This window comes from Micropterus dolomieu, linkage group LG16 (genome assembly GCF_021292245.1).
Source record: "Micropterus dolomieu isolate WLL.071019.BEF.003 ecotype Adirondacks linkage group LG16, ASM2129224v1, whole genome shotgun sequence".
In the NCBI taxonomy this organism is placed as follows: Eukaryota; Metazoa; Chordata; class Actinopteri; order Centrarchiformes; family Centrarchidae; genus Micropterus; species Micropterus dolomieu.
The window spans coordinates 3,319,582-3,333,945 of NC_060165.1; the positions used below are offsets into that span (position 1 = coordinate 3,319,582).

The window sequence follows — 14,364 nt, forward strand, 5'->3', positions numbered from 1 at the left end:
GTGCCTTGCCACAATTCTGTCTCTGAGCTCTTCAGGCAGTTCCTTTGACCTCATGATTCTCATTTGCTCTGACATGCACTGTGAGCTGTAAGGTCTTATATAGACAGGTGTGTGGCTTTCCTAATCAAGTCCAATCAGTATAATCAAACACAGCTGGACTCAGATGAAGGTGTAGAACCATCTCAAGGATGATCAGAAGAAATAGACAGCACCTGAGTTAAATATGAGTGTCACGGCAAAGGGTCTGAATACTTATGACCATGTGATATTTCAGTTTTTCTTTTTTAATAAATTTGCAAAAATTTCTGTCAAGATGGGGTGCTGAGTGTACATTACTGAGAAATAAAATGAACTTTTTTGATTTTTGGAAAATGGCTGCAATGAAACAAAGAGTGAAAAATTTAAAGGGGTCTGAATACTTTCCGTACCCACTGTATGTCATTTCTGTTGGACTCATTCCTTCTCACACGCACCTATTCAGTGTTTTACACACCTTGTTTGTGTTTGATTCCTCGTAGCCATCCTCATGTTATTTTTCTCTGTTTGTAGCACCTTTAAGCATGATATAAGCAGCAATGCTCGGGCGATGATGAAGCTGATGAACGGAGCAGACATGGCCAAACACTCTCTGTCCTCACTGGGATCAGCCAACTGCTTTGTTGACTCCCTGCACGATGGCATTGACTTTGAGTGCAATGTCTCTAGGTAAGCACAAAGCATTTAAAATAATAACTGTTGTAATTAACTTAGCTTTCTGCAATTTTCAGTCCTAACAAAGCTAAAAAACCAAAACCTATACACTACTGAAAATGAAGACATCATAAATGGACCCCTGCAGCTGAATGATTGTGGCAGAAGCACACACACTGATTTGTTAGGAACTCTATAATGAAGATTTATGATGTTTGCTTTTGCTAGCAGATTTGGTTTAAGCATATACTGTCAGATTTTGACAAGCAGAAATATTTTTTACCTGTATCGGCTGGATAAATAGTTGTTATAAACCTTGACAGCCTCTGTGTGGTGGTTTCTCAGAGCACGATTTGAGCTTCTCTGCTCCTCAATCTTCAACAAGAGCATCCAGCCAATCAGACCCCTGCTGGAGGAGGCGGGACTCTCCACCAGCGACATTAACAAGGTACGGTGTGTGAGAAGTTTTTACAGTCGCAAGTGCTTTCGTTTATTGCCAATGCTATGGCAGGAGTATGATGTGGATGAGGGTGAGTTACAGAAAGTAAAAGCCTTGGGTCAGTCAGAACGCGACATGCTCTTCATGTGACTGGTGTGCTTTCAGGTGGTTCTTTGCGGTGGCTCAGCCAGGATCCCTCGTCTCCAGCAGTTGATCCGCGAGATGTTTGGTGATGTGGAGCTTCTCAGCGCAGCACCTACTGACGAGGTCATTGCTGTGGGAGCTGCCCTGGAAGCAGGCCTACTGGTTGGAAGAGAGGGCCTTGGCCCTGAGGAAGAGTCTGTCACAGTGGATGTTTCTGCCGCTGACATACTAGTGAAGGTATACTGGTCAATTATCAAAATCTGTCCAATGATCTCAATTGCCAAATTAATGTGGGATTAATCTAAAGATTAGATTACATTCATTCTCATCCTTTGTGTCTGGTGTGTGGGTGTTGCAGGAGATGGATGAATCCGGAGCTGTGGTGTTCACTGTTCTCCTTCCGTCGGGCACGCCCCTCCCTGCTCGGAGACACCACATCATGAGCGCAGAGGGGAAGCTATCCTCGCTCTGTGTGGAGATTTACCAGAGGTTTGTCGCGGAGCAGCCAGAAAAGCTAGCTAAGGTACAGAAAAGCACTAACACAGGATCAAATGTCGCGCAACATACACTTCCCCGTTAAGTTCTCTTCAAGTTTCTTCCAGAGTAGGGCTGAATGATTTAAAAAATTATAAATTTTATTTTATTTTTTTACAGTTCATATTCTCCTAAATGGACACTAGAAGAGAATATTGAAGATAAAACAATAAAGCTCAGTGCAATTTGTAGTAAAGATGCTCAGGAGATCAGGGGAGATGTGTGTACCCACGTCAAGTCAGCAAAGGTACAGATAGAGTGGTATATGCCAATAACGGGACCATGGGGACGCTGAGCAATGACCTTCTCTCCACCATGGAAATCTGGAAAAGACTACACAAACACACAAGAGGCAAAGCTCAAGTGCACCATTCACACAGAGGAGAGGGAGAGGGGCAAGGACAGCGTGCACACAGGGAAAGAGAGGGACCCCTGACTTCAGTCTAAAAGTTAGCTTGCTAACTCCTGTCAATATCAAGTCACTAAAATGACACAGCAATATAGATACCTGGCTACTCATAATGATTTAAAATTTAGTTCTAAGTCATACATTACAAAATAAATGATGCCCTGTAAATGTAGGAAGTACTGTAAATTGTAAATGGCAAAATATTGTAGCAGTTTCACAAAGCCTAGAGTTTTTTTTTGTTTTTGGCTGGTATTGTTCAGACAGTACAAACAATGATTAATTTATTAGAACAATTGAAAGAAACCGTTAATCTGCTTTTGTGTGTATAACATATAGATTGTCCTGAGAGACCTGCAGCCGAGAGAGGAGAACCACGACATCGACACTGTGGTGACTATGAAAAGGTATCCGTTCTTTTCAGGATCAGTGCATGGGCTGTTTTTAATATGACTGTATTTTATATCATTGTCTGTGTACGTTGCAGGGACGGGTCTGTTCATGTTTCCTGTGTGGAACAGAGTACTGGAAGGCCGGAGGCCATCACCATAGCAGCTGCATCATGAAGCCACTGATCCGCAGTCCAAACCCCACACTGTCAGTGCAATGTTTTCTTTTTGTTCCTTTTTTTTTTTTCTCAAACCCGAACTATTTGCCCAGATTCATTACCTTCTAGAATTCTATACAATAAAGGAATATTGCAGACTTTCAGCTGATGTTGCATACTATTTATTTGCATCTGATGTAGTACCAGTGACCAGTAACTCTTTCAGTGTATAAAGGTGTGTTGTTTTGAGGTGAGTACTGTATGAAGACGAGCTTCACTTTACTAGCTAAACTTGAGACCTCAAGCCATCAGCAGAGCATCATGTGTGATTTGTTTGATCCGTCATAATAGAGGGAGGATGACTTTAGGTGTAAAGTGCAGTGTCTTAGTATCCCCTCTGTAGAAATGAAAAAACATTGCATCCATGCTCCTTGAAATGATTTTTATGGTATTATATTTAAACGTGTGTTATACAGGAGTCTATCATAACATGCATTACACTCATTCCATTCTGTCCACGCTCAACTCATGTTTGTCCACGCTCGATATAATCTGAGGTGGGAAGAGTCTTTGGGTTTCAGTAGCACTTCAGTCATGATAGGAGTGAACATATCTGTCTATCAGTTAACGTCCCATACCCTTCAGATAGAAAACACAAAAACTACAGCTTTATCCGTGCAGTTTCTAATCGTAGCATTTCCATTCCAACATGTTGATATTTTCCGGAAGTTAAACACAGCCTCCATAGTTTCCTGGCCTTTAGCATCCATGTTCTGGCATAATGCGACACTTTAGGATCTTCAGGTAGTTCTGGACCTTGTTGGAGTCTCTGCGAAAGCAGTAGAGGAGTTCATAGTCTTTCATCAGGCGCCACTCAGCACTTCCAGATGGCAAGGAAGCCTCATGAGAAGCCAGGCCGCTAACTGAGTTACTTATTATCCCCAACATCTGCATCTGGAGCAGAGAGGACACACGTCAGCTTTGCACAATCAGAACACACCCATTTACAAGCATGAAGCCATAACAGTGTTTCTGAGTACACAGAATCCTGAAGATAAATAGGTACATACACTCAGGTGTTCCTCCTATGTGGCCCACCGCCATTGATTTAAATGTGGTGAAAGAAGCTCAAATCAGTATAATGAGTCAAGGCTATTGTTTTGTAGAGGAAACCTTTTTGGAAGCATCTGTTTGTCTTGTTTTTACCTTTTTGTTTGTCATTCATTCATTGGTTATTGTAGTGTACAACTCCAAAATAGAATCCACACAAAATATACACTATAACTTAATTGACCCTTACACATTCCTTTAAAAGACCCCACAAAAAGCAGGGAGAAGGCGGGAAGTACGTCCCTGGAAGCTCCATTACACAGCTGCTTCAAGCATCTACTACACATACTAACAAGTTCAGATAACCATAGAATTATGTTGCAAATTTGGGTCACAAATGGGTCTTTGTGGGTCCTGCAGGGCTCATGTAAACTTTCCCCCAAACTTTTGCATTATATAAGAAATACGGTACCTTCTCAGCCACTTTCTGTACACCTTTGCGCAGCTCGTGCACCATGTCACTCATCTCAAGAGCTTTATTGGAGCTGAAGTTGTTGAAGTCATGATGGTGAGCTATGCTCTGGTGGAAATGCCACAGAGGATCCCTCCATGCCACCAGGAGCTTCAGAATCACCTCCGTCAGCTCCTCTCTCTGTAGTGACAACAGGACAGGTGAACCATTAAACATTTTAAAAGTCAGTTCAAACTGCACAACATGCATTATGAAATGTTCCAAGCATCCATGCAGAGGTGTGTAGTACAAGGGAAGGTATATGCTGAAAAAAGATTAGAGAACACCACATTTCTATTGTAAAGATGATGTGGACAGGGCATGCCAATGAGAGGAAATCGCTTTCATAGAAGGTTTATTCACCGCCATTCTCTGAGCGTTCTCCTTGCCATTTGGGGTGAGGATGTCGGAGGTGTGACAGTTGCGACTGACCCGGCCAATTTGATTCTTACTGGGCAGGAAGTACTGCTCCTGGCAGGACAAACGTGAACAAGAGAATGAAATGTCAGAGGTCTGGTATCATCTAAATGTCAACTGTGGCTGGAGTACAAGAAGTAATCAATGAAATAGTAGAGTGGACCGCTGTTGCAAATAATCCCAAATGGCTAAGGATATACAGTACATCTTTGTGTGTGTGAGTGTGCGCATACACTCAGTTGCCAGTTTTTTAGGTATACCTAGCTTAAACAAATACAGTTTAAAACGACAGGATACAGTATGTTCTGCTGTTGAACTGTATTGCATGTGTTTCTGTTATTTTGTCCACTGTATTTATATCAGTGAGGGTAGGCTAAGGACAGCATAATACAAGACAAACTGAACATAACCTACATGATGTTAGGACTGATTGTATGGCTGTTGCGTTTGATTGAATTAGTTTTAGCTTGATGTACCTAATAAACGGACAAACGCACACACACTCATCAGTGTATACACATAGCTTTAAATGTTAAAGAAACATTTACACATTTTTTGTAATTTAGGCTGGAATGTCAATATAGTCCAAATAACACATTTAGCAATATGTGTAACCAAACATAAATATCACCATTACAAAATCAAACGTAATTTTGAAACACCATGAGAAAAGGATTGTCAGAAAATAGCTTGAGGAGACCCACAAACTCGGAGTGAAGGTCGTTTGAAACACCGTGCATCCTGGCTGAGTGTTGGATGACCCGGTCAAACAGGTTGGCCAGGGAGAGGATGTGGCACCCGGTTTGGGCATTGGCACAGATGGGTGCTGCACCCACGCTGGTCGGTCTGCTGCAGAACAGACAGACCGACAGCACCCACACCACAGACACTAGGAGAGACCAAAGACCAAGGGAAGAACAGAGAAACCAGATGAAACTAAACTGCACTGACAAAAATGATTCAAAACATACAGCAAGTCTCAGACAGAATCTGGCAGAACTGAGATGAGGTCACGCCTTCCTCTTTTGAAAAGTGTGTGTTGTTAAAATGTTTAAGTCAGGAATGAAGAACTGAACAAAATAAAGAGGCAAATAATCATATAATAGGAAGAGAGCAGGCATGGCACGCAGACAGATGTCTGACAGTTCTCCCTATAAGTTCTGAAGTAGCTACCTGATCTGATGTTTCCAGGCATCCTGCAGGGCACGGAGAAGCTCCTGTCTCAGAGCAGAGGGTGCAGAAGCTTTTCTAATCTTCATGTGAGGGTCCCTCACTGACCATTTCCCTCTTACACTTTAATATGAAAGAGAAAGAGAGGGAGGGAGGGGGGAGAGAGAGAGGATGGGCGGCGAAGGGTAGAACATTTACAATGATCAGTAGATCCTGTGACGCAGACGTACGCACAACATCAAAAAAATTACTGTACAATTTCTTTGACCTGTTTTTATGAATGAACGAGATTATTTTCTCAGAATTCTTAGAAAAGGGTTCATGGTCCTTCACTTGACATTTACATATGAGGTTATCAGAAAATTTATATTCACACTTTATACAAGCAAAATTTTATTCAAGGCCAATGCACACTTCTGTAAACATGTCAGTGTGTGCCAGGAAGCTTATTCACAACTGCAGTCCTTTGTCAAAATGTTATAAAACCTTTGATCTTTGCAATACAGTAGACAGAATCAGATAATAATTGTACTTATTATTGGCAAAATCTCTTCTCTTAAGAAGTCCTTTGAGTGTCCATGTCCTGTCTTTGTCATGTAGTGTGTGTGTGTGTGTGTGTGTGTGTGTGTGTGTGTGTATGAGAGAGAGTGAGACTAATGAGGTCACCCAAGGCGATCTGCACGAGCGATGACATCAACCTAGGACGTCATTCCAACAAGGCATCATGGTTCTGTTTGTCATACACATCTCAGTAGTTGACACTTTTGGTTCACTCAGCAGACATCCGCAGTACCTATTTTTAATGTCTGCAAGCCCTCCAGCCTGAGCAAAAGATACAGCGTTCTAGTAGAAAAGGTCGTCCAGAGTGTTCCAGGCAGAGAAGAGTAAGCTGATGAGTGAGCTTTCTATGAGCTCAGAATGACACCATAGGGCAGCGGTAAATGTATGTCATGTTGTTCAGAAAGCCAGTTGAATGACGTCAAGTGATTGTCGCCTGGATCACTTCCTCTTTCGGAGGCAGTGAACTTTCTGTGTGATGGTCAGGCATGGCTGATATTAGTTGGCTTACTTGGCTGACAGAGCCATAGCAGCAAACCAGAAATGTTTAGGATTCCTGAAGACAATGTTTGTGCTTGATTTGTTTTGAAAAGGAAGACACCATCTTAGAAAAGAACCACCAAAGGAGAAGTTTATAAAATAAAAGTCACTAATAAGTGGAGGTTTTTGTCACAGTCTGTCTCTCTGTCCCGACTCTTCAGCCACTTCCCAGGTTCCCCGGGCCCTTTCATTGCCCCTCACCTTCCCTGACCTGTTTCCACGCTCCCTCTCAGCCCTGCAGTACTTAACCAGCCCTTTTCACCTCACTCCTTGCCAGATCATCCTATATGGCTCAAGCCTTGTTACCTTGAGTCCTGTCACCTGTACCTATGATTATTTGGACTTTGGACCTGCTTCTTGTTAGAATACTTTGGACTTCCTCTTTTGCTTTGACCCTTGTCTCACTCACGGTCCTGTATGTGTCAGGTCCGGGGGCCAGAACTCAAACGCAGACCGGAAAATCAGTTCAAAAATGGACAATTTATTCAAAACAAATGCAAACAGGGATGTGGGCTGGGTGGTAGATGTTCTGGTTGGTCAGAGAGTTCCGGTGTTCTGGGCCTCGTGGTGCTGGTGAGTTATCCGAGTCTGGGGTCCAGGCTGGTACTCTGTTGTCAAGACAGGAAAAACGAGTTGACTCTCAGTCACTTGACTTGACTTGCCTGAAATACTTCACCTCTGCTAACATCTAACACCACACATTATAACGCCACCCCTCTAACACCACAATCTGTGATTAATAGTATGACAACAAAACCTACTAACTTTGTGAATTATTATTATTTGTAGGAGTGGTGGAAGGAGCAGTTTAGAGCAGTGTTCACATTCTCCTCAGTAGCACTCGCATGGCTCTGTCCGCCATCAGAGGGGTTCATTTTGAGGTAAGAGTGTTGGGCAAGTTGACCTAGTGTTAGTGCTAGATGAAAATCCAGGTAATAACCAAAGTCAACAAAATACATCCTGTAAGGAAGAATTTATGTGCCAAATCAATCGATTCCATAATTCTCAAGATGTTTCCATCTGGACAAAATGTTGGACAGAGGACTGCAGATGGATGCAGCAACAGACCAACAGACGTTTCCATGCAGAGTGCATGTTATTGTCTTGAATATGCATAGAAAAAGAATCTTGAAATGTCCCTCTGTCCTCTCAGACTGTATCCAGTCCTCCTGTGTGTTCTTTTCTAAGATTTATGGACATATCAATGTTTGATCTTCTTTCAAATAATATTTCTAGATATAGATAAATGTGATGTAATTCAACCAAAAACAATGAAAATGTAACTTTGTTTTTTATTCATATAACAAAAAATGAATAAAGATGCCAAATACAAGTCATGGACTTTATTTATTCATCCATCTTCTGTATTCATTGTTCAAGTTTTTCCCACTCCTCCATGCAGAATACTTTCAGCTGTTTGATGTTTGAGGGGTTTCTTGCCCTCACATCCTGTTTAAAATCCCCCCACAGCATTTTAATAAGATTAGGATCTGAGCTTTGATTTGGCCATTCCTTACTCTTCATTTACTCAAGGATCCTTTGATACAATAAAGAATTCAAAGTGAATGGGGGCGGCATTAGCTCATCCGTGGGAATTTGGCTTGGGAACCGGATGATCGCCGATTTGACTCCAGCATGGACCACTGCTGAAGGTGCCCCTGAGCAAGGAACTGAACGCGTAACTGCTCCCCGCTGCACAATGGCTTCCCACTGCTGCTGATTAGGATGGGTTAAATGTAGAGGACACATTTTGCATGTGTTGGACTGTGTACAACTGTACGTGACAATAAAAGCTGCAACTAAGCAGCCCCACACCATGACACTTCCATCCCCATGCTGCAAAGTTTGTATGAGGTTCTTGTGCTCAAATTTTGTCATTGAGAGAGCTACCTGTAGGTCACTTAATGACTGTTTAGGATTGTTGGAGACTTCTTGAAACATCTTGCAGTCTGCTCTTGGGCTCCACTTGCTACAACAGTTGACCTGGCCATGTTTGCAGTTGTCATAAATGTTCTCCATGTGTAATTTATTTTAATGGACAGTGGAATAGCTGATGGCATCTACAACCTGCTGAATGCCTCAGAAAGGTCTTCTGGTCTCACTATTGTGATACTACTCATTTGAGCAAATCAAACTAAATGTCTAAGACAGACTCCTCCAGTCCTCTCTGATCATGTTTTGCACTTGATTCTAATTTTAGGCATTTTAAGTAGTAATAAATGTTGGGTTGTCCTAACTTTCTCCTCACAAGAAAATTGCATTTCTATAAATTCAATTTTACAAATGAGTTATTTGTTTAGGTATATAACCTGCATTTTTGTTGCATTTAACAATGTTAAAATGAAGATCAAATATCCATGTTTAAATATGTTGAAAAAGACAAAGGTTTTCATGGGGTGTTATCTTTTTTCACACGACTATATTCAAGGTCCTCAAGGCTCCTCTGCACAAATTTGTGAACACCTTTCTACCATCTAAAAACACATTCACACACACAGACTGTACACAGTGCATAGGCCTTGTTCTTTACTGATTCACAGGAAAACACAAAAAGGACAGGTCTGTTTCTCAAAAACTGGATTGTAGATATCTATAATGATGTGTACCTCCAATACCCTAGGTTCACACAATTATGCACTCTTTAGGCTTTAACTAGACATTTTTGTTGCTATAACAACAATCTATAATAATAATAATCTTATACTCAAAAAAAGATCTGTTTAAAATGAGAACATTTTCTTGTCGTGACTCAAAACTGTCACACTGAGCAGATTGGTTTGGGGCAGTGACAGCGATACGCTGCTGCAGGTGTCCATGCGTGTTTCATTCATTCAAAGTTTCAGTGATGACTAGCGGCTGGTCCATGTGACTCTGCTGCACGTTCACACACACACACAGACACACTCACTCACTTGTAAACTGGAACATAGTGTTCTTGGGCACATGGTCTTGTGTTGTCACATTCAGGCTGACCTGCAGAGTAACGGGGTGACTGTTGCCCACGGGCCGGCACCCTCACAGGCTTTGGCCTTTCATTAAATTTTTACAGCACAAGAATATCTCCTTTGATGACTAACCAGCAAAGGAAGCAACCATGTTGAACTATTGTTTTTATTCAGTATAGTATATGTGAGATCGGCCTTATCACGGGGTCGGAAAACACACTGTACAAACTACATCTTTTCCAGTATAACCCAGCTTTTACCCTACTGCTACTGGAGGTGTTTTGTAGTAAATCATCAAACTGTCATGATTCAGCTGGCAGGGCAGTGTGATCCAGGAGGTATGGAGAGGAGACTTGGTTGCCGACGGGTCCGGTTTGAGTTCCTGAGCACAGGAAACACAGGTTAATGACAGGTTTGCAAACGGAACTGACTACAGGGCCGTTTTAGGGCACAGATGAGCTAGCCAGTCAACTAGGGCACCACCAACAGACCAACATTACTTGTAAAAGTCCAACACACCAACATCTACTTGTAAAAGTCTGTTAAGCTCATGACAGTGCTCACGTTACATTTGTAAATAAACCAGTAGTGGAAGAAGTACTCAATTTTTATACTTAAGTAAAAGTACAGATACCACATGAAAATAGTTACTCAAGTAAAAGTAAAAGTCATCCAGTATAAACCTCAAGTAAAAAAGTACCTGGTTTTAAAAATAATTAAAAGTAAAAGTACTACACATAAAAATCTATTGATCTTACAAAATGTAGTGTATCTTTTTAAATTCACTCAAGGCAGCATTATAAAGTATAGTGAATCACAATAAAGAAAACCGAGTCGCAAGAGGACAAGTAGGATAAGTCTGCGTTGTTGCTCTGCTGTTGTTGTAGTATCCCCTTCAGCCTGTCTGACAGACACAGAACGCCGCTAAGATGAAACCAAAACGAATTGAAACACCTCTCAATTCACAATCTCACCCACACATGTTAACTTCAGCACCTCTCATAAAGTGCAGCTCACAGTCCCAAACGGAGCAAAGGTGGCTTCAGTTTTTAGAAGTTTATATTGCAAAACCCTACCAGCTACGTTACCACCCAGTAGAAAAACAGAGCTGCTGCACAGTCACCCCTGACACCACAATGCTCTCACTACAATCCTCCCTCTGTAAGAAGCCTGAATAGAAGCCTCTTCTAGAAAAACCCAGTACTAGTTTGAATGGACCTCTGTGCACTAACTCAGACCTCATGAAGTCTGATAAGACCGGGGGCCACTCTGCTGGGTCATTGTGTCATGTGCCTGTGTTTGACCTGGGTCTGTGGGACTTGCTAAAGACGTCTGGACTGGGTCTGTGCTGGTACTGGCTGAGGCTGGATGTGGATCAACTGTGCTGGTACTGGCTGACTGGCTGGAGTCTGTTCCTATACTGGCTGATGACATACTCTAGTGACAAACTTGAGCACAGCCCCTGTAAATTATAGATGTTATCAGCTGCATCAGGCCCATTCAAACTGGCTCCTCCAGGTTTCCTTCAATACATTTTCAAATATAAATAACTATTTATAAAATGATTTGGCTGAATATGATGCTTATTATTTACTGAGATGTGCATCTGTTTTGCCCAGTCTGTCCTGCTAATCAACATTTTATATTCAACGTGAATCCACTGCTTTCCATCTTGCATTAGTCCATAACTAAACTTCACTGTCTTGTTTTAAAAAGATGTATGAGGAGTGTCATTACATCCTGTCTGGACTGGACTAGAGAGATTCACTGCAGCTGAACATTAACATAACAGTTAGGCTATCTGCTGACCTCAGACTTTGAGAGAAGAGAACAGGTTTACCTGATGTTCAGTTTCATTTAGTTTTTTCTTTTCTCATTCCCAAAAGGAGGAGGTTTCGTGCAGAATGTTACGGAATAAAAAGTATGATATTTGGCTTTGAAATGTAGCGAAATGAAAGTAAAAAGTTGCAACAACTAAAAATACTCAAGTAAAGTACAGATACCTAAAAAAACTACTTAAGTACAGTAACGAAGTACTTATACTTTAGAGTGATCTGATTTCTATCACTGCGTAGTACTTGTACTTCGTTACTTTTCCACTGAAATAAACTCTGGGTTGCAATGTACAACTGATTTTTCAGTCACAGTTGGGGGTGCTGAGAGAAGGTGAGCTTTTATAATGACGTCATACCAAATGGTGCAGTTTTTCTGTATTAATTTGAATGGCCAGAATCCAGAAGCAGGCCATAAAGAGAAGCGGGGAGTTGTACTATAAGTAATAGTAATATATGTATTTTAAGCAATATGTCCTGCTGTGGACAGGGTCGGCAGCAACGCTTATTTTAGGCATGTATAATGTATGTATAATCTTACTCTTGTGATTAAAATTTTTATAAAGAATTCTGATAATCCACAAAATGTGCAACTTATAAAGGGAAAACTTCCTGTAGCTTGCAACAAAACAGGAATTTATGTTATATCTCCACATATATGACATCGTGTTTGTCTGACTTGGATTGTGATTGTGTGATTTTTATATATATATAAACACCAACGTAGAGTCATTGATGGTCAAACAGTTTTTCTATATTCCCCAAGAGCTTCTTATCTAAACAATATGGTTAAATCTCTCATGTGCGACCGGACCTTTGGGCCTACATGGAACCTTGCTGTTTTCCCCCTTCTATGTGTCCTGTCAGTTTCCCTGTTTGTTTCTCTGTCTGGTGTTGTATAGTCTGTTTGGGTGTTGGGCAAGTCGACCTAATGTTAGTGCAAGATGAAAATCCAGGGAACACATGTTCCTGCTCCTGCTGCCAACATTTTGCTCCACATCCACTAATCAAAATGCTGCAGTATATCAACCCCAGCTCTTTACTTCATTCTCCACCACATCACTTTCTCTAGTTCAAGTACTTCTTTGTGATTTTCCTGTGTCCTCCTTAAGTTCACTACTCCCCTGGAATCTCCGTTTCTTGCCTCACTCTGCAAGAAACTCTGTGGCTACAACTCACCTTATCTTCCACGCTATTCCTCGTCTGCGGGGACGTGCACAGACATTTTGAGGGGGCAGGGGCTCAAACAAAATGATAAATATATCAATGCAACTCTGAATTCCTTACCAGTTTATTTTAAATACTCAACAGATTTCTACAAAATAATCAGTTCACGCAGAGACCAACTTCTTTAGTATGCATTAGGTTTATCACAAGAGCAGGCAACAGCAAAGGAAACTATGCTATGCTACTACTGTACGCTGTAGTAGAGTAGAAAGGCAGTTCTTTCATTTCTGGTGATTATTTCCAGAGGAACCAGATTTTCTGTCAGGATATAGTGATAGTTTCAGCAAATATGCTAAAGTATTTTTTAATAAATGTTACCTACTGAACCTTAGAGGACCCAGAGGTTGGATATGTGATTAGTACCATGATATAGAGTGAACAACACAGCAAGTAATGTAACTAACGTTAGCTAGGTTGAAGGTTAGCAAACTGTGGCTATAGTTGCTGCTGTGAAGCTAATATGCAGAGGATGAGATGGGATGAGATGGGAAAAAGGAGAGGAGGGACACAAAAAACTTTGGGTGGACAGCGATACAAAAAGCAACAGACCTTATAGTAGACAAATCAAACTTTAGCCCAACTTTATTTTGAATTCACATACCATACAGGCATTTATTAACAGTTACCACAGTTACATTCAGATCTACACATATGCATCAAAGAGATTAGTTAATACAATCGGAGTAGCATTTATTGTTCCAGTGTTACATATCAGATGACTTATCTGTTTTTTGGTTCGCAGTGCAGTGGATAGAGGATGGAAGACCATTGAGAACAATCATTTGTTCAGGTTTAAGTTCATCATTACCCAGTTAACAGAACAGTCATTCAGACAGCAGACCAGACATTTCGATGGAAGTACAACAAACTTTAGGCTATACAGAGTTCAAATGATGGGTCTTCCAGTTTAATGGGTAGGTCTACCAGCACATATTGGCAATGGCATCAAATGAAATTGCAAAAATGACAACACTGATGCGGTAGTTAGCTTCAGTAAAACAGAAATCAAGAGCATTATTAAACCGAGATTGAAGGAAAGTCGGCAAAAGCAGTTGGGTGAAGAGAGGAAAGGACGGAGGTTTTACAGAGATCAGTTCAGGAAAGTGGGAGAACTGAGACGAAGGAACACAAGAGATGAGGCAATATCAAGACTTAGATTTGGACACACTGGACTAAACAGTAACATTATTTAAATTAGGTAAACATAATTCATTTGCAGTTGTGACTACTGTGAGCAAAAAAGGCAGCTGAATTAAAATTACACTTTGATTTAATAGATATTCTGAAAAAGAAATAACTAATATGACTGAGAGTTTATGTTTTATAATGTAAGGACCGTAGACTGTATATAAAA

At 41.1% G+C, this 14,364-nt stretch overlaps 2 protein-coding genes and 1 long non-coding RNA gene across 3 annotated transcripts in view; 1 reads left to right on the forward strand and 2 right to left on the reverse strand.

The window, feature by feature from the left end:
* LOC123985049 overlaps positions 1-695 on the reverse strand; it is an 8,909-nt gene extending 8,214 nt beyond the window's left edge. The window contains exon 1 of the long non-coding RNA XR_006828584.1: positions 494-695. This is a non-coding gene — a long non-coding RNA (uncharacterized LOC123985049). The remainder of the gene's footprint in view (positions 1-493) is intronic.
* Positions 1-2,924, forward strand: part of hspa14 (heat shock protein 14) — a 12,024-nt gene extending 9,100 nt beyond the window's left edge. Inside the window, exons 9-14 of the mRNA XM_046072402.1 lie at positions 550-705; positions 1,036-1,138; positions 1,295-1,510; positions 1,632-1,796; positions 2,553-2,620; positions 2,701-2,924. Coding sequence (XP_045928358.1) covers positions 550-705; positions 1,036-1,138; positions 1,295-1,510; positions 1,632-1,796; positions 2,553-2,620; positions 2,701-2,779 — 787 coding nt within the window. The 3' untranslated portion in view covers positions 2,780-2,924. The remainder of the gene's footprint in view (positions 1-549; positions 706-1,035; positions 1,139-1,294; positions 1,511-1,631; positions 1,797-2,552; positions 2,621-2,700) is intronic.
* Positions 2,925-3,275: 351 nt separating this feature from the next.
* prl2 (prolactin 2) lies at positions 3,276-5,981 on the reverse strand. The gene is made up of 5 exons (XM_046072403.1): positions 5,912-5,981; positions 5,443-5,627; positions 4,685-4,792; positions 4,283-4,462; positions 3,276-3,714 (listed from the first exon to the last, which is right to left on the reverse strand). The coding sequence occupies exons 1-5, from the start codon at positions 5,931-5,933 to the stop codon at positions 3,520-3,522; spliced, it is 690 nt and encodes a 229-aa protein (XP_045928359.1). The 5' UTR covers positions 5,934-5,981; the 3' UTR covers positions 3,276-3,519.
* Between the last annotated feature and the right edge of the window lie 8,383 nt (positions 5,982-14,364).

Excerpts from the sequence above, each read along its gene's own strand:
- prl2 (XM_046072403.1), bottom strand. The coding sequence starts at position 5,933 with ATGCCTGGAAACATCAGATCAG. Across the intron at positions 5,628-5,911 it reads GCCTGGAAACATCAGATCAG|TGTCTGTGGTGTGGGTGCTG; the intron begins GTAGCTACTTCA and ends GGTCTCTCCTAG. Across the intron at positions 3,715-4,282 it reads TACAGAAAGTGGCTGAGAAG|ATGCAGATGTTGGGGATAAT; the intron begins GTACCGTATTTC and ends TCTCTGCTCCAG.